The sequence below is a fragment of the Chionomys nivalis genome, chromosome 1, assembly GCF_950005125.1.
Source record: "Chionomys nivalis chromosome 1, mChiNiv1.1, whole genome shotgun sequence".
Classification (NCBI taxonomy): Eukaryota; Metazoa; Chordata; class Mammalia; order Rodentia; family Cricetidae; genus Chionomys; species Chionomys nivalis.
Window position 1 is genome coordinate 190328072 of NC_080086.1, and position 25322 is coordinate 190353393.

The 25322-nt window shown below is 36.4% G+C and overlaps 1 protein-coding gene across 3 annotated transcripts in view; it reads right to left on the reverse strand.

Annotated features, from left to right (window-relative positions):
• Nucleotides 1-7651: 7651 nt before the first annotated feature.
• The window catches only part of Phf14 (PHD finger protein 14), a 131081-nt gene continuing 113410 nt past the window's right edge, over nt 7652-25322 (reverse strand). Inside the window, exon 19 of one of the 3 annotated variants that reach the window (XM_057763956.1) lies at nt 7652-7975. In XM_057763956.1, coding sequence (XP_057619939.1) covers nt 7901-7975 — 75 coding nt within the window. In that variant the 3' untranslated portion in view covers nt 7652-7900. The remainder of the gene's footprint in view (nt 7976-25322) is intronic. The other 2 variants (XM_057763972.1, XM_057763986.1) reach the window with 2 other exon arrangements.

Genomic DNA, 25322 nt, shown 5'->3' on the forward strand with positions numbered 1-25322 from the left:
ACTTTTATAGGAAATAGTAGTTTTCTGTTTGTGAGTTGTTCACATCCAATTTTAAAAAGCAAACATTCATTGCAAGTGGGAAAAAAAAGACAATTATATTATATGTGGGAGAATATAGATACATTCAGTGCTTCTGCTTAGAGGAAAACCATTAGTGACCGTTTTGTACATTTGTAAGAATGTACAAGACAAATGAACACTATTATCTCTTTTTAAAGGCAATAGAAAAGAAGAACCAATGCCCCTACTCCTATTCCATCTGGAAGATCAGAGAGCTATGAAGGGAAGTCACTGCCCCCTGGAGAGCATGTCCTATTTGGTGTGATGTGTGTGGAAATAAGACTTAAGGCAGTTAACAGCTATTCCAATATCAAGTAATAGGTACACATGTCTGTTGTGCTCCTATTTACACTTTCTAACCCCAAGGAAAATGGGTAGCACTTACTGACACGCATAGCCATCTTTAAGTAAAAAATAAAAATAGAATATGTAGTCAATAAAAAAGCTTTGACTCTATTGAATATTTTCAAATAAGCCACATCATCACTTTCTGGATGTTAAACGTTGTAGGTCCTTTGTGTATTATTTAGATTTCTATTTAACCTTTCATAGCAGTTAAGTAGTGATTTTGTTGTTGTTGTTGTTGAGACAGGGTTTCTCTGCTTAACAGTCCTGGTGGTTGTCCTGGAACTAGCTCTTGTAGACCAGGGTGGTCTCGAACTCACAGAGATCCACCTGTCTCTGCCTCCCAAGTGCTGGGATTAAAGGCGTGCGCCACCACCGCCCAGCGTGAGGTATTTTTTTTTAATTATTGCTACAGTTGTAAGAATTAGACCCTAAGTTTGTGAACTGCATTACACAGGTGAAAGGAATAACTAGTTTTTAGCGTGACTTAGAGCTGAATAGAAACATTAATTGGCTCCTGGGTGGCGCCATTATGAATGACTGTTACAAATATTCATGTACAGATCTTTGGGTAAATATGCTTTCATCTCCCTTGGGTAGACTCTTGTAGAAGTAGCATTACTGTGTCATGTACTAAGAGTATGACTAACTTCATAAAAGAACCCCAAATTCTTATTTGAAATGATTAAATATTTTTAAAATTTATTTGGCTTCTAATTTTAAGTTCATTGGTGTGAAGGTGTCAGATCCCATGGAACTAGAGTTACAGACAGTTGTGAGCTGTCATGTGGATTTTTGGAATTGAACCCAGGTTCTCTGGAAGAGCAGTCAGTGCTCTTAACTGCTGAGCCATCTCTCCCGCCCATGGTCAATATTTTACATCTCCACCAACAATATATGAAAGTTTTAATCTTATTTTTATATATGGCAAAGACTCATTTATAGACTTACAGTTACAGCTCAAGACCACTGTTCAGTAGTCCAGTACAATTCAGTCTGAAATTCAAATTTTCTAGGGATCACGGATTAAAAAGTGAAAATTTAAAATTTAAATGAATCTACTTAAGAAGTACTTCAACACATAATCAGAATGCCAGTTATTGAGATATTGCTATTATTTTTACTACAGTTCCAAAATTTGGTACATCTTAAATTGAAGTAGCTCTAGTTCAACTGTTCAATAGGTAGGAGTGACCAATTAGTGGCTACAGTGTTGAATAACACAGTCTCTCTCTCTCTCTCTCTCTCTCTCTCTCTCTCTCTCTCTCTCACACACACACACACACACACACTTCATGAATTTATAATTTTGACTTTTTAAATTAGCCTTTTCCTGATTATTAATGTTTCTTTTATGTGCTTTTGGCCATTTATGTTTCTATAATTTTATGTTTGTTCAAATATCTCTCAACAGACAGATGATCCAATTGTGGTATCTTTACATGAAGCCGTATTTATCAATTAATAGGAATAAATTAGATTGTTTAAAAAACGCTATGCTAAGTGAAGGAAGTTAAGCACAAAAGTTATGTATGTTGTGACTTTATTGTGTGAAACTTTAGACTGGGCAAAACTTCAAGAAAGAAGGTAAATCAGGGACAAGGCTGTGTGACTTCAAAACTACAAGAAAGGATATTCTGAGTGGTGGAAATGCTCTTTAGATTGGAGCTGAGGTTACATGGTGTAATGGCTAATTCCAGTGACATGACAGGTCTGGAATCGATCAGAAGACACATGTCTGGGTTCTTCTATGACGGCATTTCCAGAAGGGACTAACTAAATGGGTTAAAGTCTCCCACAGAGGTGGAACCTTCCAGTGGTAGGCTCATATGGGAAGACACATGGGGGCCGGGAAGCAGTGTTGCCTGTCTGCTTCTTTCTGAGTGATTCTACTGCTTCCATTGCTGTCCACTGCTGACCTCCAGTCTCTTTGGCTTTCCAAAGACTGAATAGCAGTGACTCCCTAGGGATCTTCCAGCTCCCACTATTGCTTTGGAACTGCTGACATTCAGCTTCGAGGTGAAGCAGCTTCTGGATCATCTTTTTCATTGTGCAGCCAGCCATTGCCCAGTGACCTAGTCCCTGTTGCATAGGTCAATCCATTACCATGAGTCCCCACATCTCCTGCTCCTGTGAGCACTCCCGTGTAATACACATGGACGTACATTTTGTCTAGAGTTACTGAGTTACACATCTGAAATGGGGGCATTTAATAAAAATGCATGGCACATAGGGGGGTTCACTAAAGTTTTCTTTAATGAATTTAAGAACATGTAGCTAGAAGTTTCCATTTAGCAGCCAGCTGTGTAACATCCATGTCTGCCTCTGCTCTTTGTATTCTAGACCTAAGCAAGGCATGTAAACTAAATAGTTGGGGGTCGGGGAGGGGCCGTTCCTGAGTGTGATAGAGACACACTAATAAAAGGGTGTTTTATTTTTAAATTCTTGGAAGTTGTGAAGAAATACAGCTCAAAATCTAGCATGAACACAATTCATTTCAATGGCTAGGTTTACACGCATAAGGTAAAAGGAAGCTGTGTTCTCCAGGCATTTCGCACTGTTCGTTTCAGGCTGTCTCAGTACAGTGCTGTTCATGTTTGGTACTGACCAGGAAATGAACTAAGGAACAGGGCTAAATGGATAATGAAAATAGGCAGGTTTCATTGCACAATGGACAATCTTTAGAAATCAACTTCTAGGTCATATGCCAATCATTAACCTTTATGAAGACTTTCTGTAAATAGAATCTGTATCGCCATAGAAACCTCATTGAGATACTGCTACAGTGTTCCTTAACACAACTAAGGGGAAGCCAGGGAGAGTGCTTCACTGGAAAGAAAACCTTACTGAACTTTGATCAGAAATTCTAGACATACCAAGCTAAAATAATTAATGTCTTGTGTTTTAACATATGCAACCTTCAGTATTTTGTTATGGCAGACTGATCTAATATGTATACAGTGTGAAAATAAATAACATGCAAATAAAGTTAATGACAGTCACATAATTGCCTGTGGCACTATGAGATTTACATTTGGGGCTGGAACAGGAGCTCAGAAGCCAAGAACTCATATTGCTCTTACAGAGAATCCAAGTTTGGTCCCCAGCACTCACGCTGGGCAGCTCATACCTGCCTTTGGGTCCAGACACCCTTTGGTCTCTGCATTCAATGCATACAATAGCACACACCTTCACACAGCACACACACACACACACACACACACAGAGAGAGAGAGAGAGAGAGAGAGAGAGAGAGAGAGAGAGAGAGACCATTTTAAAAATAGGTAAATCTTAAAAACAATACCATATATTTTAACACGGAGGATGCAAGTTTGGGCTTTAAGTTTTTGCCTCATCCACACACAACTTTTTCCTAAGAGAAATTTAAGGACTTTTACTTTACTATTCACTATCCTAAAGCAATTGACACATACTGTTTTAAAAAAACATTTTAAAACTTTATATTAGTGATATTAGTGTATGTGTATGTGTGGAAGTTGGAGGACAACTTGCCTGAGTTGGTTCTCCTCTCCCCATTACATGGATCCTAGGGATCAAACTCAGCTGCAGACTTGACAGCAAACACTCCTTTTCTTTTTTCTTTTATATTGATTTTTATTGAGCTCTACCTTTTTCTCTGCTCACCTCCCTGACTCTCCCCTCTCCCCTTTAATCCTCCCCCAAGGTTCCCATGATCCCAATTTATTCAGGAGATCTTGTCTTTTTCTACTTTCTACTTCCCATGTAGATTAGATCTCTATATGGGAAGTCTCTCTTAGTGTCCGCATTGTTGTCTAAATTCTTTGGGATTGTGGTTTGTAGGCTGGCTTTCTTTGCTTTATGTTTAAAAACCACTTATGAGTGAGTACATGTGATAACTGTCTTTCTGTGTCTGGGTTACCTCAGACACAGAAAGACAATTTCTAGCTAATGTTTTCTAGCTCCATCCATTTTCCTGCAAAATTCAAGATGTCGTCATTTTTATTTATTTATTTATTTATTTATTTATTTATTTATTTATTTTGCTCTGTAGTACTCCATTGCGTAAATGTACCACATTTTCCTTATCCATTCTTAGGTTGTTTCCAGGTTCTGGCTAAGACAAACAAAGCTGCTATGAACATAGTTGAGCACATGTTCTTGTGGCACGATTGAGCATCCTTGGGAGATATATATATGTGGTGTTGCTCGGTCTTGAGGAAGGTTGTTTCTAAATTTTCTGAGAAATCGCCACACTGACATCCAAAGGGGTTGTACCAGCTTGCATTTCTACCAGCAATGCAAAAGTCAAAAATCCCTTTTCATTGCAGTATCTTGCTGGCCCATGGAAAAACTTTTCTTAAAGAAACAGCATAAAGAATTTTGAATAAAGATATCACTTAAGTAGAAACACTTAATGTACTCACTGAATGGCTCTCCTTGTGTCTTTGACACTAACAGGCCACTTTATAAGCTCAAGCATCAGTAGAGCAGATGACAACATGCAAAAATTGAATCAACTTTCTTGATTTCTTGGAATGTCACAGAGAAACAACAGGTGTTTTCATAGCTGGTCCATTACACACAGGATTCTAATCTGGAGCATAAAGAATGGGGTTCTTGTCATTTCCTCTAATTCACTTAAATAAAAGTCATAAAATAAATAAAAGTTGCCCAAGAGAGATGGCTCTGAGGTTAAGAGCATGTAACGTTTTTTGTAAAAATAATTTGATTCCTAGCACCCAGTTGATCATTTCACAATTGTATGCAACTCTAGCTCCATGGGATCTGGCCTCTCTGGCACCAAAGGTTCTTGTTCTCACATGTACATATCCACACATAGACACAGTTAAAATAATAAAAACAGATCTAAAAATAATTAATAAAAATCCTAAGAAGTTGGTGCCAAGAGTTATAGGTGAACTAGAAGTAAGAGAAACACATGTGGATCTAAAGAAGTGCAGTATTTGTGGTGATTGTGCAAAGACTGTGAAATTTGGGGGTAAGCCTGCTTGAGTTTAAACTCTCGCTATTAAATGCAGAGTACATAGCTTTGGCTCCTTTATTTCCCTTAAGCCTCACCTTGAGCATTATTAAAATGGGAAAGCAGCAGCATCAATCTCACATTCCAGAGGACAGCTGCCTGCATAATCCCAAATCTTGCGAGAGTAAGAGGCACCTATCATTACTCCACTCAGAATGACAGCCAAACATGGTGGCATGACCTTTAATCCCCACACTCTAGAGAGACAGGAAGCTCTCTGTAAATTCAAGACTAGTCTGGGATACACTGTAAACTACAGGACAGGCAGGATTACAGAGAGACACTGTTTCAAAGCAAAAACAAACAATAAACCAGTGACAATATTGATAAAACATCAATGTGTCAATATGGGTATTCTGAAATAGATCCATGTAGAGAAAAAAAAATGTCTCAGTGATTTTGACATTGCTTACTTCAAACGCCCTGTGCAGACTCTTGGCACAGTCTAGAGTTCACCCAGGGAGTCTGCTTTCGAAGTTTTAGTTGCTTTCCTGATCTCCCGTCAGAGTAGAGGAACTTCTTGCCTTAACTCCTTGCAGTTTTTCTGCATTTCCGCTAACTCTATCACAGCTGCCAGCACATTCTACTGTCACACATTCACTGAGCTCGTCAGATGCAGGTGATAAAATGACTCTGGGGAAAAACACCCATTCCACTCTCACAGAGAAGACACTGTATGCTGCCATTCTCTTAGAAACCTCCCAAAGTTCTGCCCCTTAATTTAAGCAACTCTGCCTTCAATAAACAAGCAAAGACACCGGCCAGAAACAGTTGGTTCGGCAAACTGCTCCCTGATGGAAATGACAAATAACAGCTGGAATCAAGGAGGATAATACAGAAAACACTAATGGAAATACAGATCAGAGATAGTTTGGAAGACTGTTAAGCTAAAGGAACACAGAGATGGTTTTTGAAATACTTCAGAAGTTTGAATGGACAGATAAATAGGTCCTTATTAACTATTTTTTTAAAGATTATGTGTGTTTGAGTGTGTATAAGTACATGGACTGAGGTGCCTGTGGATGCGGAAGTGTTGGAGCCCCCTGGGGCTGACATTATATGCAGCTGTAAGCCTCTTGACTCAGGTGCTGGGGACCAAACTCCAGCATTCTTAACCATTGCCATCTCTCCAGTCCCCTTCTTATATATTTTATGAATTAGAAATCACGGCACTCTCTCTTCTACCAAGAACTGTTATACTACTTTTATCCTCTCTACAAATTAAGAATATCATGTGGGCTGGGCAGTGGTGGTACATGCCTTTAATCTCAGCACTCAGGAGGCAGAGACAGGCAGATCTCTGTGAGTTCGAGGCCAGCCTGGGCTACAGAACATGTTACAGGACAAGCTCCAAAGCTACAGAGAAACCCTGTCTAGAAAAACCAGAAAAAAACAAGAGTATCATGTGACAAGTTTACACATCAGTATTTCCTGTGACAGTGGCTGGTTCTCCATGTTCCCTAACAATTCCTATTCTCTTTTTAATTATGTTGTTTTCCTAGATAGTTTTGTTGTCTTTAACATACAGACTCAACCTGGGAAGAGGGAACCTCAACTAAGTAAGTACACAAATCATCCTGGCATTGGCCATATCTGTGAGAGCTGCCTTGAGTGATAGTGGAGGATTCAGCCCACTTTTGGGTGGCACCAGCCTAGGCAGTTGGGCCCAGGACGTGTAAGAAAGCAAGCTCAGAATAAGGTAGACAAGCAAGCTAGTAAGCCATGTTCTTCCATGGCTTCTCTTCAGTCAGTCCTGTCCTGGCTTCCCTCAATGATGGAGTAAGACCCGGAAGTGTAAGCTGAAGTGAACCCTTTCACCCAACCTCAAAGTTGGTATTAGTTATGGTGATTATCATAGGAACAGAAAAGCAAACCGGAACACTGGGTTTTCTTTATTGACAGCTGGAATTCTGGTAAGGCCCTTTCTAAAGATGACAACAAATGTAGTAAGAAGAGTAAACACTCAGACATTTCATTTTTGCTATCCAGATGTGTTATATTAGGTCAAAGGCAAAAGAAAATCCTGTTCTTGTATTTTGGACAATTTCTTCCTTTTAAAAGCATTTCAAAGGCTGTTATGGTGGCCCAACTATTTAGTCCCAACAATGGGGGGCAGATCTGGGCAGATGTCTGTGAATTTGAGAGCAGCCTGGTCTATATAGGGAGCTCCAGGCCCACAAGGGCACACAATAAGACCATGTCTTAAAAGAAAGAACAAAAACTGAAAAACAAAACCTACCATCACCAAGAAAACGACAAAAAAGTTCACACAAAAGGTATTTTGAAGGTTTGGCTTTTAAAACAAAGCTGAATTGTTTTAAAAAGAAGTATAAATTCTAAATACAAGCGCCTATTTCAAGGACTTTATTGAGAACAGTTGTGCAAATTAGATTTTACAATTAACATTTTATAAACTAGAAATGTTATTTGTCACAGCATGAGTTGTAAACTCTCCAGAACAACAGAAAGCCCTTATTTCTTTGCATTTTTCTGCTCCACGCTGAACTCTTGAGATGCATTTTTTCTTTCAGCTTCATTTTCATCTTCCTGCAAAAATAAATTTTAGCAAACATGAAATTCTAAATTTCATAGAACGTGTCAACCCAACAATACATTTAAAAACAATGTACTGTTCTGATTCCAAAAACCTTAAGGAAAAGATTATATATCTATAAAGTTACTAACATTTAATAATAGCACATGGTATTTTCTTCGAAATGTTGATTAAAACTTCCTATCTGCCTTTCAAAGCAACCAATTTTATCAAGGCTTTCAAAATTACTTTCTGAACACCTGCTATTGAACAGTGTTCTCTGTGGTAAGAGAACCAGATAGCTTTCCTTTGCTCTTTGATAAAAAACAATAAATTTAACTTCTAAGACACTTTATGTGCTCCAGCATGGCATTTTGGTCTCATCTAGCATACTTTCTTGACAGGTCTGTCAATTTTCCAATTACTTGTACCTCCATATGTTATCTGAAGATCAGTCAGTTCTAAAATAGGAAACACGGCATGTCATGCTGTAGACTGCTTACAATCTTCTACAGCTTCGACTCTAAGTGGTGGTCCCATAATTCACATCAGTTCCCATGGCACATGGAGGATAATGAAGTGACATCATAATGTCTGCTACCACAGGAATGAAATGTACCCTGTGGTTAATATTAAATGGCGACCTTCAAAGTATAAATAATGAGTCTGGAAAAATATTTCATCCTATAATTGGCTACCTCTCTTACACATATTCCTTCAACAATGTCCAAGTACCAAACAGTCTTGCTTTCCTGTTACTTAGGATTTATCACATATGATCTTTCATTTTTATTAACTGAAATAAAAGTACGGCCTAAGACATTACTGAGTTAATTAAAACAGAGGCAGAAATTCTCAAGTATCTTTAAATAAAGTTAATACCAAAAATACAATCCTGTATCTCCGTGTTTTAGAAAACTAAACTTAAGAAATCAAGTAACTTTTGAGTTCTTCTTAGTGTCAGTGCAAACCAAAGTATATGCAATTGTTTTCTATGGGCAAAACAAACAAACAAAACACTTTAAATCAGTAAAGTGAAGCAAGCATCCTCTATATTTTGTCTCTTGCCTCCACAGCATTAACGGTTTAGACTGTCAACAGGAGAAAAGTAGAGAAATAAATATTACCAACCATCCTGAAGCATTATAGATACACGAGACACCAGAGAAAAGATTTTAATATCATCTTTGTAACACAACTTTGTATATTTTTCATAACTACTACTATGTGTTATTTAACTTTCTCCCTAACTTATCTCTAATGAGTAGATACTTTCCATCAGGCAACACCTGAAGAGGTATTAGTAAATAGGAAGCTGCTTTCTTTAGATAAAAGTTCCCAGAAATTATATAATAGTTATATCCTATTCAAAATTAAATATTAGTTCTCTGCCTTCCATTGTCTTCTTGTAGTGAAACACTGACAGTGGATAAAATCACTTGGTAAAGAGTTTGTGGCGGTTTGGATGAGAATGCCCCCCACAGACTCTGTATGTTTGAATACTGTGTCCCAGTTGATGGAGTTCCTTGGGAAAGATTGGGAAGTATGGTACTGCAGGAAGTGTGTCACTGGGGTAGCTTTGTGGTTTCAAAAGAATAGCCCCATCTCCTATGTATCCTCTTTGCCTCCTGCTTGCGGACCAAGACGTGAACTCTCAGATGTTCCTGCCACCACACCATTGCTCTGCTATCACACACACTCTAACATGCTAAAACTGTAAGTCCAATTAAACGCTTCCTCTTCTAAGTGGACCTGATCATGCTGTTTTATCACAGGAATTGAAATGTAACTAAAGCAGTGGCAAAGCACTTTGTCAGGCAGCACCAAATCTGTCAAGACGCTCTCAAAGCAGGGCTTCTTCATTATATTATATTCTTACCATCTGAATAGGTACAGTTAACAAACAACTGGAATCTAATCAATGTTTTCTGAATTTTATGAAATATCTGAGTTTAAAAATAAGGTTGTATAAACTAATACATACTTTTAAAAGGCATGTTATTATTCCTTACTCTGGAGTAACACTTCCAGCAATCTTGATTTACAGTAACAGCACTGATTAAAAAAAATGAAAGCAAAAATGCATGAAGCAGTTTGTGTCAAAAATAGCCATATATTTTAGATTTATTTTATTTTTACATGTATGAGTGTCCTGCATATATGTATGTGTACCATACTCATTCCTGTGTGCACAGAAGACAGAAGAGAGTGCTAAGACTCCTAAGACTGTAATTTCAGATGGTTGTCAACCATAAGGTAAGTGCTAACAACAGAAGCCAGTTCCTTTGCAAGAGCAGTAAATGCTCTCAATCTCTGAGGCACCTCCCCAATCCCCAAAACAGGCATTTTAAACTCTAACCTTTAAGTTGAGAAACAAATGAAGACTTTATCATCTGAACAGTTGTACTAAGTTTGCAGACCAATATGTTGGCTAATAAACTGTATCTAACTTTAGCAACTTTGACACTACTCTTTAACTCAAAATACAAATTAAAGGGACTGTAGAGGTGGCTCAGCAGTTAAGAACATTGTAGTGTGTTACACTTGTAGTATGCCATGGGACAGTTAGCAAGTCGGGCAAAAGACTAGAGACTGAAACACACACACATGGGGGGGGCGGTCATCCTTGAAAGAAGAATGCCCCCTTTATTGTGTTCCAGGGTCACTTATATAGGACTCTCCCTGACTAATGGCCACACCCTAGCTCTCGGGATTTTTCAGCTGCAAGCCCACCAGAAACCACTCCCCTGCCATCAGGAACTCACGAGGGTCTTGTGCCCAGAGCAACTGCAAGAATAGGAAAACAAGTTGTTTACTCTGGCAGGCAAAAGGTCATAGAAAATTCAGTGTCTGAGGGTCTGCAGTTCTCAACAGCACACAGCATTTTCTTCCAGAATACCCAAGATCAGTTTTTCTACTCCCTTATGGAGGCTTACAACCATCTGTAAGTTCTTTCAGAGGTTCCATCTGTTGCCCTCTTCTGCTCTCTGTGACATATACATGGTCAGTCAGAAAAAGAAAAACCCATGCACATTAAAAAAATTAAATATACAGATGTGGAGATGTGGTAATAAGCCTGGGGAACCAGAAGTCTAGGAACTATCTATATATTTAATGATTAGAAACTATAGGAAAATGATGTTAAATAAATGTTTGCAATTTCCATTAAGTTACAAAGAGTTTAATATATATAACACATAACAGAAGTAAATTTTTAACTTAACATGTTAATACAACAGCAGTCTTCTTCGGTTGTCTTTTGTAATCAGGAAGCATGGTTACAGAGTCATGGCTCTTCTAGCAATGCTTCCTCTTAGGACAGATGCACAACTGTCTCCTCCCTTTCTCTAGTCTCAAATTTTGACTTTAAAATTTTGCTTTTATATTTTTTAAATACTTATATAACCATTACAAGCCTACCACTTTGTGATTTTATATCAATACAGCGTGACTTAGATATAGCAAAGTATCATGGAGGGGAGAAAAAGATAAATCTAACTGCTGGGATGTACCAATGAAACTGCTATATTATAATAGTATAAAAATAATAGTAATAGGTTTTATCTTAAATAAAACCATTCCAGCTTGATCCTGTAAAGCTCTAAAGGGACTGTTCTTTGGAAGTGTGTATGTTTAACATTGTAGGTCAATTTTATAAGAACTTTATATATAATTCAAGATTAACAAAATCATCCAGGCAACAGATCAAGTATCTTTAATGAGTAAGTGCAGAGCAAGAGAAACTGCGAAGGAAGGAAGGCTTCCCGCACAGCACTTCCTCACTACTTGATAGCAAATGCAAGCAGACATTGCCTGCCTCTCGTGCCAGGGCTTTCACTTTGCTGAGCTAAGACATCTGCTTGTTTCCCAATAAAAGACCCCTGCTACACGGATCGCTTTCTTAGTGACAGTCCTGACAAGTCTGACATTTGTTTTGTGAAGGATCTCTGAAGCAGCTGTCAAGAAAACATACCCTTTGGGGGTACTGGAAAGCAAAAGGCATGCTCTTAATGTTTAAGCTTGTTATTCAAACTCCAGAAAACATATTGATTCCAATGACCTTGTAGTTCGTTTAATCAGATGTGGAATTTTACAAGTGTACAGTCATTTGACAGTAACATCCATAATACCAAACAACTAAATATGTTTCAGTGGCCTCCTTATTTTTTGTTACTGTTTGTTTGTTTGTTGTTGTTTGTTTTTACTGACAGGATGAAAAGGAGGGAGCCATCACTTCCAGGTACACGAGGGACATGTAATAATGGTCTAATGTTCTAGGTGGCAGAGAATGAAGAGTTGTTGTGAAGGAGAAATATGTAAAAACATTTCTCATGTTTGTCAAAGGAAAATGCTTACTATTTACTGTATAGCACTTGCAAGATTTCCTTCAAATGCTATTTAACTTGTGTCAATGATTTGGAATGGAGACTCCTAGTTCCCCTTACCGACAAATGCATTGTTTTTTTGATAATAGTTCAAAGACATTATGTTAATTAATAAAACCTACCCACCTTCTTTTCTTTTCTCTTAACTCCAAGAAAAGGCCAATTATTTACTATCTGAAGATTTTTACTGCTCAAGAAGTTTGTGAAATCAAGTTATAGTTTACAAATAAAGACATTAGGTTTACCTTGTTAATGGCCATGTTTTAAAGGTTTTCTTTTAAAAGTAAAATTATAAAAAGACACAATTTCCTTGTTCTTTCTTTACATAAGTTTATAGCCAAAACCCCAGTAAATACCAACTTAGCCACACAATCAAGATCAATATCACCTACTTAGTACTACTACACCAATGTGATGCACTACCCTTGAGCTAAGCATGTTAAAACAACTCAACAGCAGTCTGCAAAAACGTCAAGGTCGGGGATGACAACACTTTGAAGCGTCACAATTGTAGAAGTTTAAGGTGGCAAGATTGCTTAATGCAGAGTGGAATACTGGACCATAAAAGTACCAGTGGGAAAATGAAAACACACCATAGGGTTGTCACTAAAATCATCGGTTGTGAACTTTCTAGTTCTGGTAATTGTACAATGGGTATACAAGATAGAAACAGTGCACTTAACTGGAAAAAGTGAGCTCAGAATTGTCTGTCCTGTTATCTGTAAACTAAAAATGTTGTGAAGTAAAAACACTAAATATTAAATAAATGGCTATTTGTTCTAAACTATAATATTAACTTAGTGTTTTAGATAAAAGTAGAGTATATAAAACATGGGAAAGATATTTGTAATGAGGAAAACAAAAAAACACAAACACCAAGACATCCACACCTCTATACTTAAAAAGCTAAAAATAACCTTTTCTTCCTATGGCTCTATAAAAAATTTCTTCACTAAGGACCCAAACTGCTACGTGATATTATTGTTTTATTTTATTATCTGTGGGATTCTGTGCTTTCTTATATCCACTGTGAGCAGAGGTTACTTTCCTAATTATAAAACATGTCTTTAATCAAGACATGTATCTTATATCTTTTACAGTTTGGCCATACACTTATTTCTACAGAAAGAGTAAAATCAGTTGCTTTTCCTTTCCCAACCGTGCTATTCACAGAAAGGACGCTTGATGCTTGAAAACATACACACAAACAAAAATAGACTCAGCAGGTTATATTAATACATATTTATACATACATATATATAGTGTGTTTGTGTGTGTTTGTGTGTGTGTAACAACGTAACAAAAACAAGGCTATCATCTTGAGAGTAGTGGGGTCTGGGAGGAATTAGAAAGAAGGTAGCTGGGAGGGGCTAGGAGAAGGACAGAAGGGGAGGAAATGATGCAATTCTATTTCAATTAAAAACATATTTTTAAAAAGTTTGTAGTCATAGGTGAAGAAAAGCAATACATCCACATTACTTCAAATTGCACTTAAACACCACTTTCTTTTATTAATTTCATGTAACTTATTATTATTGTGTTTATGTATGATGTAGTGGGGGCATCCATTAGTTTTAACTCTCAACAGTATAGAAGACCACAGTTTACCATAGCCAACATTCTAGTGCTGCACAATGAGGAAAAATTTATCTTAATAACTGGAAAAATACTGATGATAATGAAAATGTTTCAGGCAAAATGAACACACTGCATACTTCAGGCTAACATTAATTGGAGCTTTTAATGCTTTACAATTCCACCATAATTCTTTACATGGTGCATTTACCTCATAGTAATAAACACTTGGGTCATTAAGTAAAGTGTAAAACGTGTGTGTTGTGCTACATTAAACAACCTTTGGCCCCTTTTCTGTACATCTGCATTCAGTTTTCCAATGCACTGAATAAGTAATTGAGGACTCTAATTACATTTCCTGACTTTGCATATTTGAGATTCTTATTTCATTCCATACAAAAGGCAATTAATCTACCATTTTACAACTGAATTCCAACTTTAGTGGGCCATGGTAGACACTGAAATGAACTTACAAGAAATGCTTAATTAAATTTACTGTAAGAAGTATATGGATTTTTCTTACGACAGAACTGCATACTTAATTAAAAATTCTATGAACATACTATAAAATTAAAGCAACATTGGATGGTCTTAGTAAAAATCAGTTCAACTAAAACTATCATTAAGAGAATGAAGGACTAGGGTAAAGCACTTGCCTAGCACATTGAGCATCTCATAAACAGATGGAATATTTTACTTCTGTGTTGGGAGCTATAGGTCCCTGGCCCCTTGACTTTGCCAGTGGCTGCTCTGAGCACGAGACCCAGATGCCCGCTGATGAGTCTACAGCTGACAGATCCCGAGAGCTGGGCATGACTAAGGATTTCTATATAAGCTGCCCTGAGCATAACAAAGTTTAACATGGGGCATTTGGCATTCTTGTATCAAGAATGACCCCTGTCCCTGTGTCTCTCTCCATGTCCGTGTCTCCGACTCTCCGTGTTTCTCCGTGTTTTTAAGTCTCCAGCTTAGTTCCCGGATCGCATATGGTCTTGTAGTGAGTGACACGGGAGCTACAGGACCATCAAGATTTTACAGGACTGGTCAGGTTTTTACACTTCTGTTCTTTATTTTTTCAAGCAAAAGACAGTAGAAGCATCATTTTACTCAACCTCACAAAAGTATATCCTTTATTTTAGCTACAAGTTAAACAGAAAAAGAGATGTAGGGCATTTCTAATTTCTGACAACACACTGATTCCCTCTTTAAAGTACTTTCTGTCCTCCTCTCTAATTTGTGACTCTGGAGCAGACCTTGCAGAATAAGGTCCTCCTGTTATTTTTTTCTTAATGGTAATTTTTGATAGCATAAGCATGGGACAGTTAAAAAAAGACTTTGAACTTTTCCTATGTGATATGGTACCAACAAGGAATCTGATTTGCCAGGGGAGAAAAGCTCTGAGAATTGGAGCACCCATCTAAGGAGGTTCAATTTAAACGGAAGGAAATGAATTCAGTCAGCGGAAGCTACAGATCCAACATAAGTAGGAGAAAGAATGAAAATGGTATGAAACGATAACAATTAAGCTACAGAAGACTCTTCATGAGTATAAGCCTAATTTCTTAAAAATTAGACATAAAACCATCACAACTTTAAATGTAAGTATTTTAATATCTGATTTTTTGAGAATTTCATACATGAGTACCATATCTGTATCATATTTACCCCATCCTCTACCCTCTCTAAATCCTCCTATGTTCTCCCCTATTCCCTCTCAAATTCATACCATCTTCTATAATTATTTCTCTCTCTCTCTCTCTCTCTCTCTCTCTCTCTCTTTCTCTCTCTCTCTCTCTCACACACACACACAGACATACACTCTGAGTCCTTTAGCAGAATTACTCAGGTGTATGTGTGTTTAGAGCTAATCTACCTCAATATTTTAAATTCCTTAAATATTGTTATCTATGGAAGTCAGATAACTGTAAAATTTTATAAGATAATTCTGATGTTAAAGAACAACTTCATATCTAAGTAATTAAATAGTCAACTAAGAGGTTTTTTCTGTTTGAAAACTCATAAACAATCTCAATTCAGAATTTCTTCAGTATACAATGCCTTTATTAAAAATATTTAATTTATTCATTGCAAAAGCTACACATCACACTCAAACAAAGATAGTTTTCGGCTAATCTGATTGTAACTGTGATATGTATGGGAAATCTCTTTCACTTTTTACATTTCTCCTTAGTCACCAAGTCATTACAGCTAAAATGTTTCCAAGGCTGCTTCAGTGCATGATGATTACAGTGTCAAGAGTGTGAAATCAATTTCTTCACTAGACTTAAACTGTCCGGGGACTTAAAGGAAAACAACTCCTTCGATTGTCTCCCAAATATAAGGAATTTGAAACTCCTTTCTGAAAAGGAAATATGGTAACTTCCTAATGGAAAAACCTCACAAATACCAAGCCATCTGAGTGAGGATAGTCAGGTTAGCATCACGAGGAATGCACAGGCTATATCCCAATGACTCACCCTGAGAGTGACGGTAACACAGGCCACAGACTTCTCATTAACATACAACTTGCCTAATCAAGAGAACATACTTGAAAACTACAAATGGAAGCCACATAGTGGTGAGGCAGGCCTTTAGTCCTAGCACTCAGGAGGCAGAAGCAGGTGGATCTCTGTGAGTTTGAGGCCAGCCCGGTCATACAGTGTGAGTTCTAGGACAGCTAGAACTACACAGAAAAACCCTGCCTAGAAAAACAAACAAAAAAGATGTGCATGAAAAGACAATGTACAAAATAATTGAGTGTCAAAGCCACGAGGAAGGGTGGAATGCGGAACCATCACCAAATGGAAGAGATTAACAAGATCCAACTGATGATACACAGTGAGCCTTGACTGAATCTTATCTAGAGAAAAAAAAAAGACAAGCAGCAACACTGGAAAAATCTAATAAACACCAACATTTACTTCTGAGGACTGTGCTAAGGTGTCTGTATTATGGCTGGTAACTCTTCTCTAAGTTGTTCACGAGGAGCTGGGCAAAAACGTAAGAACTTTCCATACTACTTTTACAACTACAGGCAAATGAACAGCAAACACTGTGAAGTAAAGATAGTTTGACCTTAAGTTACTATCAAAATAACACCCAGGGCAAATCCTCCTAGAGATGCCCATGCCCACAGGGGTATGCCTTATTCTTTCTCTAACCCCTCTCTTTCTAATAACATCTGTATTTAAAATGTCCTCACAAAACTTAACTCTGCCTCAAAGACAACTTGGGAGTGGTCAGTTATGAACAATGAAGCTTAGCATCTTCACAGTATCAACAGCACAGCACTACAAATCAGTAGTTACTGCCTGCCAGAAATTAAAGTTACTGAGTAATTTTTCACCAGTGAAACACACTGTCATGTGTTTTATTTCTTAAAGTTTAGAACGTGATTCAACTATATTGTAAAAATTGTAACATGATCATGTTTTATTACCAACTATATTTTCTGTGGCTAGCAGATATTCACACTAATAATGATATTTTACTTTAATACCTTGAATGGGGTATTTCAAAATGCCTATTATACAGAGGAAAAGAGACACTTACTTAAACACAATAACGACCTTTACATTATTTGAAAATACTGGCAGCTAACTGCTAAAAACCCATCTTTCCTTTTTGTTGCTGCTAACTTACAGACAAGATTCATACTGATTAAATATGGTTCTCATTTTAGAAGAATTTGGAATATATTTTAACCCTATTGCATCATTTAGGGTGAGTTTGGTTTTTAATGATTGATATGGTACAAAGTTTGGCTACGATATAAAAAATATACAATTTCCTCTCTCCAAGGATCAGTTTCATGAATCTTCAAGCCATTTCTCAATCTAACATAAACTACTCCTTTATTAAGACAAACTCAACTTCAAAGGCTAAACCTTTAGAAATAAACATATTAGGAAGCAAATTATAAAAACTTTACTCTCAAATGATCTGACTAAATTGTCTCAAATATACTTATTTCACTTGAGTGATATTTTCCCCAGAGTGAGTCCATTAATCTTCATTGTTTTATTAGAAATTAATAGCTCATTAGATTTCCAAGTAACATATCTCCTATGGCACATTAACTTTTTATGGAATAAAAAGAGGATATTGTACTTCAAGAAAAAATCTGCTATAGTGGCACTTTATTATCGGGACAAATTTATCAATTGTATTTTTATCTCCTGGATTTACAGATTATCTCTTTGCTATTGAGTTGCTTTAAAATTACACTTTAAAATCATTTAAGTTGCTACTATAATGAACTCCTCTATGGTATGTATTTAATTGGCTCACAAATGTAGGCCAGTTGGCAAGATTCAAAGTACTTATAAAGCTTATATGACAACGCATCATTTAATCAATGGTTTCTATAAGTAGCTAATGATTCTATTGGTATAAAGTACTTCTCAATGTTTTATAATCTAGAATATAAGACAAAGAAAATATTATTTCATGCAATAAAACTTTCAAATATCTCATTTGAAAAGAAAGATATGTAAGCCATCTGTACAACCCCTGATCAAATAACTATGTGATGACACTGTATCAACAACAACAAGTCCCCATCTACACAGTCCTGTACAACAACCCCTGATCAAATAACTATGTGATGACACTGTATCAACAACAACAAGTCCCCATCTACACAGTCCCCATTCTTTGCTTTCTTAGTTTCAGCAACATGAGTATCATAACTGTAGCAATAGCTGCCGACTCTGAACCATAGGAGAAAACCACAAGAATCATATTAAAGTCACTTCTGATATACCTGGGTGGCTGATAAGTTATGATTTATATCTCTTATATTTACTCAAATGTTCTTTTAGCATAAAAATATGACTCCAGTCCTAAGCAACATATAAGAGACCTTTTATATTGGGTTTACAGCTTTCAGCTTGAGGAAAAAAAGAAATAGAGTCATGGCATTGATTTGAACAGAGTAAGCTGACTGCAATTACTGTAAGAACATATTTTAGCATCTCATTTTGGCTTTATAAAAACTCTTGTGATGTGAGCAATGACCACATGTGATGTGGGATTCCCCTCTGTATGCTGTATGTAGCCCGAATATTAATCAGTGTGAATAACACTGATTAATAAAGAAACTGTCTTAGGCCCGCACAAGGCAGAACTTAGGTAGGCAAGGAAAACTAAACTGAATGCTGGGAGAAAGAAGGCAGAGTCAGAGAGAAGCTATGTAGCCCCACTGGAGACAGACGCCAGAACTTTACAGCCACAGCCTCGTGGCAATACAGAAATTAATAGATATGGGTTAATTTAAGATATGAGTTAGACAGAAGTAAGCTAATAAGTAGTTAAGGTCTACTGTAGGGGTTCTCAAATATTCACTATAAAATGCTGTAAGCTGGCATAAACAAACTGTACTGTCATAAACACCTGCAGATACAATATTTTAATAACATAATGTACTAGGGAAAAATTAGGTTCAGGACTGAAGAGAAGGTTCTACAATTAACAGTACCATCTGTTCTCTCAGTGGACCCTGTGTTCAATTCCCAGCACCCACGTAAGCAGCTCACAACCTAACACTACAGTTTCAGGGGTTCTGATGCTCTCCTCTAGCCTCTCCCCTGATGCACTCATGTAGACACACAGGCAGAAAAAATGCCCACACATATGAGATCATAACTTTTAAAAAAGCAAAACAATTTCAACTCATTCAAGAGTGTTTCTGCTACTTTAAAAATTAATCTTGGTATACAATATGTACTCATGTCTAATGTACTCAACAGAAATAAAAAAGAGTAAAATGAAAAAATGCTTAATGTTATATGATGCAAATTTACTGAAAATAATTATTATAATATCCAGAATACCTATAAAGGAAGTTTCTTTTCATGTTCTTTTGTGTATTTCATTAAGGTACAAACAAATAAATGATTAGAAAAGTAATTGCTTAACTAGTTTGGTGAAATCAGGTGTATTTATGTACAGTGTTGTAAAATTGATATTAAAGCCGGGCAGTGGGGGCATATGCCTTTAATCCCAGCACTGGGAGGTAGAGGCAGGCGGAGCTCTGGTCTACAAGAGCTAGTTCCAGGACAGCCCCAAAGTAACACAGAGAAACCCTGTCTTAAAAAACCCAAAACAGGGGGCTGGAGAGATGGCTCAGAGGGTAAGAGCACTGGCTGCTCTTCCAGAGGTCCCGAGTTCAATTCCCAGCAACCACATGGTGGCTCACAACCATCTGTAATGAGACCTGGTGCCTTCCTTGCCAGCAGTACATTGGATGCTTAATAAATAAATAAATAAATCTTTAAAAAAAAAAAACCCAAAACAAAAAAATAATAAAATAAAATTTGCTAATAAAATGCATCAACTGCTTTAAGCAAGAGTAGGGCTAAAATGAGAGCTGCTATCTTTAAAAAGTTACATAGGAATGCATTTTAATTTACATACCACAGTTCAATAAAATTGTGTTTTATGCCCAGAGGAGCCAATATAAAGTCATAGTCAAGGAATGCAAACCTAAAACCTCAATACAAGGTGAATATTTCCAAAACAACTCAGACGTTATTCGTAACTCTTTAAGAAGCATGGGTTAAGTAATAATATAGTTATGCTCATATTCTGTACAGACATCTAGCTATCCAACAGAAACCTACCAGTAGTTAGGTGATCTGGAGTGAGGTAAAAGCATTGTAGATTTTCAAACTCACACACTTGATCAGCTTGGCATTAGGTCAGTAGGTAATATTATCACCATGGTAAACAAGGTAACAGTCTGTTCTGAGAACATATGAAGAAAACCATGAACCATTAACTATTTCAGTGCTTTCTTCCTTTAAAGATATTTTCTCAAGGAAGAACTGGTGATGCTACCTTGGTTATAAACCTGCAGGTGAGATGTTTATATGGTTTTCTTCTCCACACAGGATCAGTATTAGCGCTTTTTTTTCAAGCAATGAATTATAGCTGATACCTCAAACCTATCCTATCTGAATCTTCTAGCCCTGAAAACTGAGAAAACATAAATATTTATTCCATATAAGCAGAGCAGATGCCAGATGCAGATAAAAACGATCCATCATCGCGTACTGAATAGAGGGTAGTATACCACTCTAAGAACAGAGAAGGTCATTGAGTACTGCTACTGGCTGGAAAATCCAAGGCAGCTAAAGATGTCAAGAAAACTAAAAATTTGCAGTTTTATGTATTTGGGGCATTATGTATTTGTTTGCCAAGTTTTGTTAATAAACAATGTCTAAAGCGTTTATTGGAAAAATTCAGTAATAATGTAGTATGACGCCAGCACCTCTAAATGGAAAATTAATAGCCAGCAAACTATTTGCTTAATTATCTACTTTATCCTTGCCATTTCTGCTCTTTAAATATTACAACTATAACCCTTTAAAATTTAGTAAGTAAGTAATTCTCACAGTTGGTCACCTTAAGGAAAATACACTGGGACTTAGGATTTTTGCTTTTCCTTTCATGAAGCAGCATTTTTCAATTCTGGCAGGCCACAGAGAAAAAGAAAGTAGTGGTATTAAAAAAAAAGAAAACCGTATCAAATAAAGAGGTTAGAGATAAATATTTAAAACTTTAAGGGCTAAAAGCAAACAAGTACAAACTAGGTTTAAAAATCAAAACATGAAAATACTAATAATTAGGTAGATATTAGTATTGCTGCACTGATGCAACATGAAACTAATTTCAAATGATAAAATCTGTTCTTCCTGTGGCAACCATATAGCCAATCATGTTTTGGTGAACTACACAAGCAATATAACACAGTGCAAAGAAAATTTAATATCTTATTTCGTATCAAACCAATAAAAATGATTTACTATACTGACATATCCCAAACAATAAAATGAAAAATTACCTACACAAAATGTGCAACAAAAGAAGTTTTTCCCAGATCATGACTACTTCATTCTGTGTCTCTAATAACATGCACAGAAAACCATGAAAAACATGTAGACTATGATCAGCCAGTTTAGATTTACATGCACAGAAACCCATAAAAACATGTAGACCTATGATCAGTCAGTCTAAATTAAATACATGGAAACCCATGAAAAATATGTAAACTGTACTCAAATAGCCAGCATGTCCTAGTCTTGACAACTATGTGGATGTAGTAAGTCGTCAGTATTTGCTTAAAGGTGATACAGAACAGCTGAAGCTGAACACAGGAAGGCTGAGAAGGGTAAATTCCAGTGTGCCTATACCATGTATCGATGTATAAACAAGTAGGGTTTTGTGACTTCCTGTTCACGATGATACATTAATACCTTTCTAGGAACAATGAGCTAATCCATATTCTATGGAAAACTTATCAAGTCTCCCACATTCTGCAATCGTGTGCCTTAAGTTAGGCTCTTACATGATATCAAGTTATCTATTATACTTCTTATGCTTTGTCATTTAGTTTTCATTTATTTAAAGGCAATAACAAAATTCCTGGCATACTATATATCATATAACATTTTAAATTACCAATCCTTCAGGATTAGTGTGAAAATGATTCACTGTTCTTTTAAATACAACTCAACTCATCAAAAATCCTTTCAATCTAATTATAAACCAAATACTAATGATTTATATTTTTCTTTATTTCTCTTTCAATATGAAATCCACCAGGGTGTGACAATTAATTCACTTATTTATGGTAACTTGATCTTGTTCTTTCATATGTCCACATGGAGAGTTACTCAAGTCAAGAACAGAGCTGAAGAACTAACCCCTTAGAACAGGACACCAAGTCATGTGTCAACTCTCCTCTAAACAACACAAGAAAGAAATGAGTACATATTGAAATACAGTAACTCTGGAGGGCAAAACTGAAATGAAGATATAATTTTTAAAAACAATACCAAAATTATTTTAATATTTCTCTGTAGTTACTTAATCTGCTACTTATAAAAATAACTCATTTCAATGTTTGAGGGAATTTTAGAGTTACTCAAGCCAGTCAGTTTCTGTGGAAGTGAAAGAACGTATCTGAAAAGTTTTCTACAGTCTTTTCTCATGTATTATATATATGTTGCGTGTGTATTAGCATATACATAAAATCAGCAATGTTACCTTTTATATTCTTTTCCCTGAAAAAACCCAAAGAATATCTCTAGAAACTTCACTTTTATGAAACTTTTATGAAACTTTAAAAAATTCAGAGTGAAGGAAAAATACATCTTTGTTTTAGAAACATATTTCTTAAGAGGTTAAAATTACAAAGGGAAAATAACAATCATTTATTTGTGCATGGATGGGTGCTTTGATTCCAAGTTCACTCAAATCATGGGCTTTGAAATTTAGTTAAAAAGAAGTATAACTGAAAAAAAGAATCTCAAAAGCAGTATTAGTTTAAATTTTAGTGGCAATGAACCCAATGAAAATGAGGCTGAATGTAAAATTCAGGATTGAAGCCTGTAGATTGTCAAAGAAGATAAAAGCAATAAAAAATACGGCCAGGGTAGGCTGGAGCTGGTCACATCTGCCATCCCAGTACTGAAGCTGGCTTAGAAGGATCACAGAAAAGACCAGCCTGCACGTGGCAAGCTCAGGGTCAGTTTAGGCTTCAGGGTGAACTTAAAGTCAGCCTTGGATGTACAGGCCTTCATCAAACAAACAAAAGGAAAGCTATTTCTACTAAAACTCGATAGTACATATCTTTTTCTTGGCTACTATGCTGAAACTACAATGGAAATGCTTTAGCAATTAAATATTTAGCATAGAAACGAGCATGCAACGTATGTTATGAAATATTGCTGTTATATTTCATTCTGTTAAACATTTATTTGCTTTGATCACTATATAATTGGTTTACCTCTATATCTCTACAATATCATATAACTTGACGGAAAAGAAATAGTGTTAAGTCCTGCGTGTTTTGAACTGATTTTGTTTCTAATAAGATAAAGTTGCTCAAAAGGAAGGAATCTGCCTGACTCAGTTTTTGAAGCTTTACAAATCAATGCTGGATAAAATAAAGATGGTGAGGTATGTCTGTCATAGATTATACTCTGGAAATATGTGAAAGAGAAACATAACCTGGAAGGCTAGTGCCAAGTTCCTATTATTTCAAAGATCCCCAAAGTACACTGTAAAGAATGTTATAACGAGAATCCTGCCAAGGGTTGGTCTCCTTGTATGGATGACACAATGCTGAGTTTTCAATAATTACAAAGTAATCTGAAACCTTATTTGGCATTTGTGGATTGTTGTATAGTATAGTTTTTCCTCTAAGAACTTAATAAATTCACTGTAAAAAATGTACCAATACACCAAATCTACTTACTGAACACTGAAGTTCAGGAGCATGGCACACTGAAGACTATCTGTGGTTCATGTTAATGTGGCTGAGTGGAAGCTGCCAGCTGCTTGCCACCTCTGCCTAGCATCAGGACAGTGTTGTATAGACTGTCACTCCAGGAAGAGGTCAAATTTCACAGTTCTAAGTAAGGTTTATATTAAATGTATAACTATTTCACACTGCCATAATGTCAAAAAAATTGTAAACTGAAATCATCACCAGTGGGAATTACCTCTCCAAGCATGTATAGGTTATTATCCCAATAAAGAGCAGCAGACAACAGTAACAAATGAATCTATTATTCATTTCTCAATTATTCCTATGCCCACTCTGTACAGAACACAAAACTGGCTTAGGAGAAAAGAACCAGCTTAACACCTAAATATTAAGAAAATATTAATAAGGTATTATGAAGGAAAATATCAAGATCAAGGTTATTTATGCCTGTGTTTCTTACCTGTTTTTTCTTCTGTTATCACCTCAAATGTTTCTTAAAGAAACATTCTCCTCTGAAATTTTACAGCTATAGATTCTAATGATCCATTTGTGCATTTTTGTAAAACTGAACTTCATATATAAAAATATATAAACCTTAACTATTTCATTACAATGCTGTGTACAAGGTTAAACATGACTAAATACAATTTAAGGCAGGTTGAGACAACTTTTAATGCAGAAACCCAAGAATTTCTCCAACCCCATAATTAATACCTATACACACCGGTTTATCTACTATTTTCTTTAGTGTCAACACCCAACACACCTGTGACCTATAACACAAGCAGCTAAAAATGACAACTGTACCACGCCAGAGTTCTGGTGTTGCTTTGTTCATTTTCTTGAGCCAGGATCTCACTCTGTAGCCCCTGCTGAAGTGCAACTCATAGTAATCCTCTTGCTTTGGCCTCTGAGTTTTAGGATGACAGGTATGAGTCACTACATCCAGTTTACACTTTTTAGGATGTTACAAGGATAGGATACGGCAAAATGGTAAAAACAAAACAAGCAAACAAACAGGACCCTAACCGTGCCAATACCACGGTCTTTTTAAGAAGGTAAAACAGAGTTATCATGTAAATTATTTACACCATCTATTCTCCAGTCCTGAATGCTGACAACAAT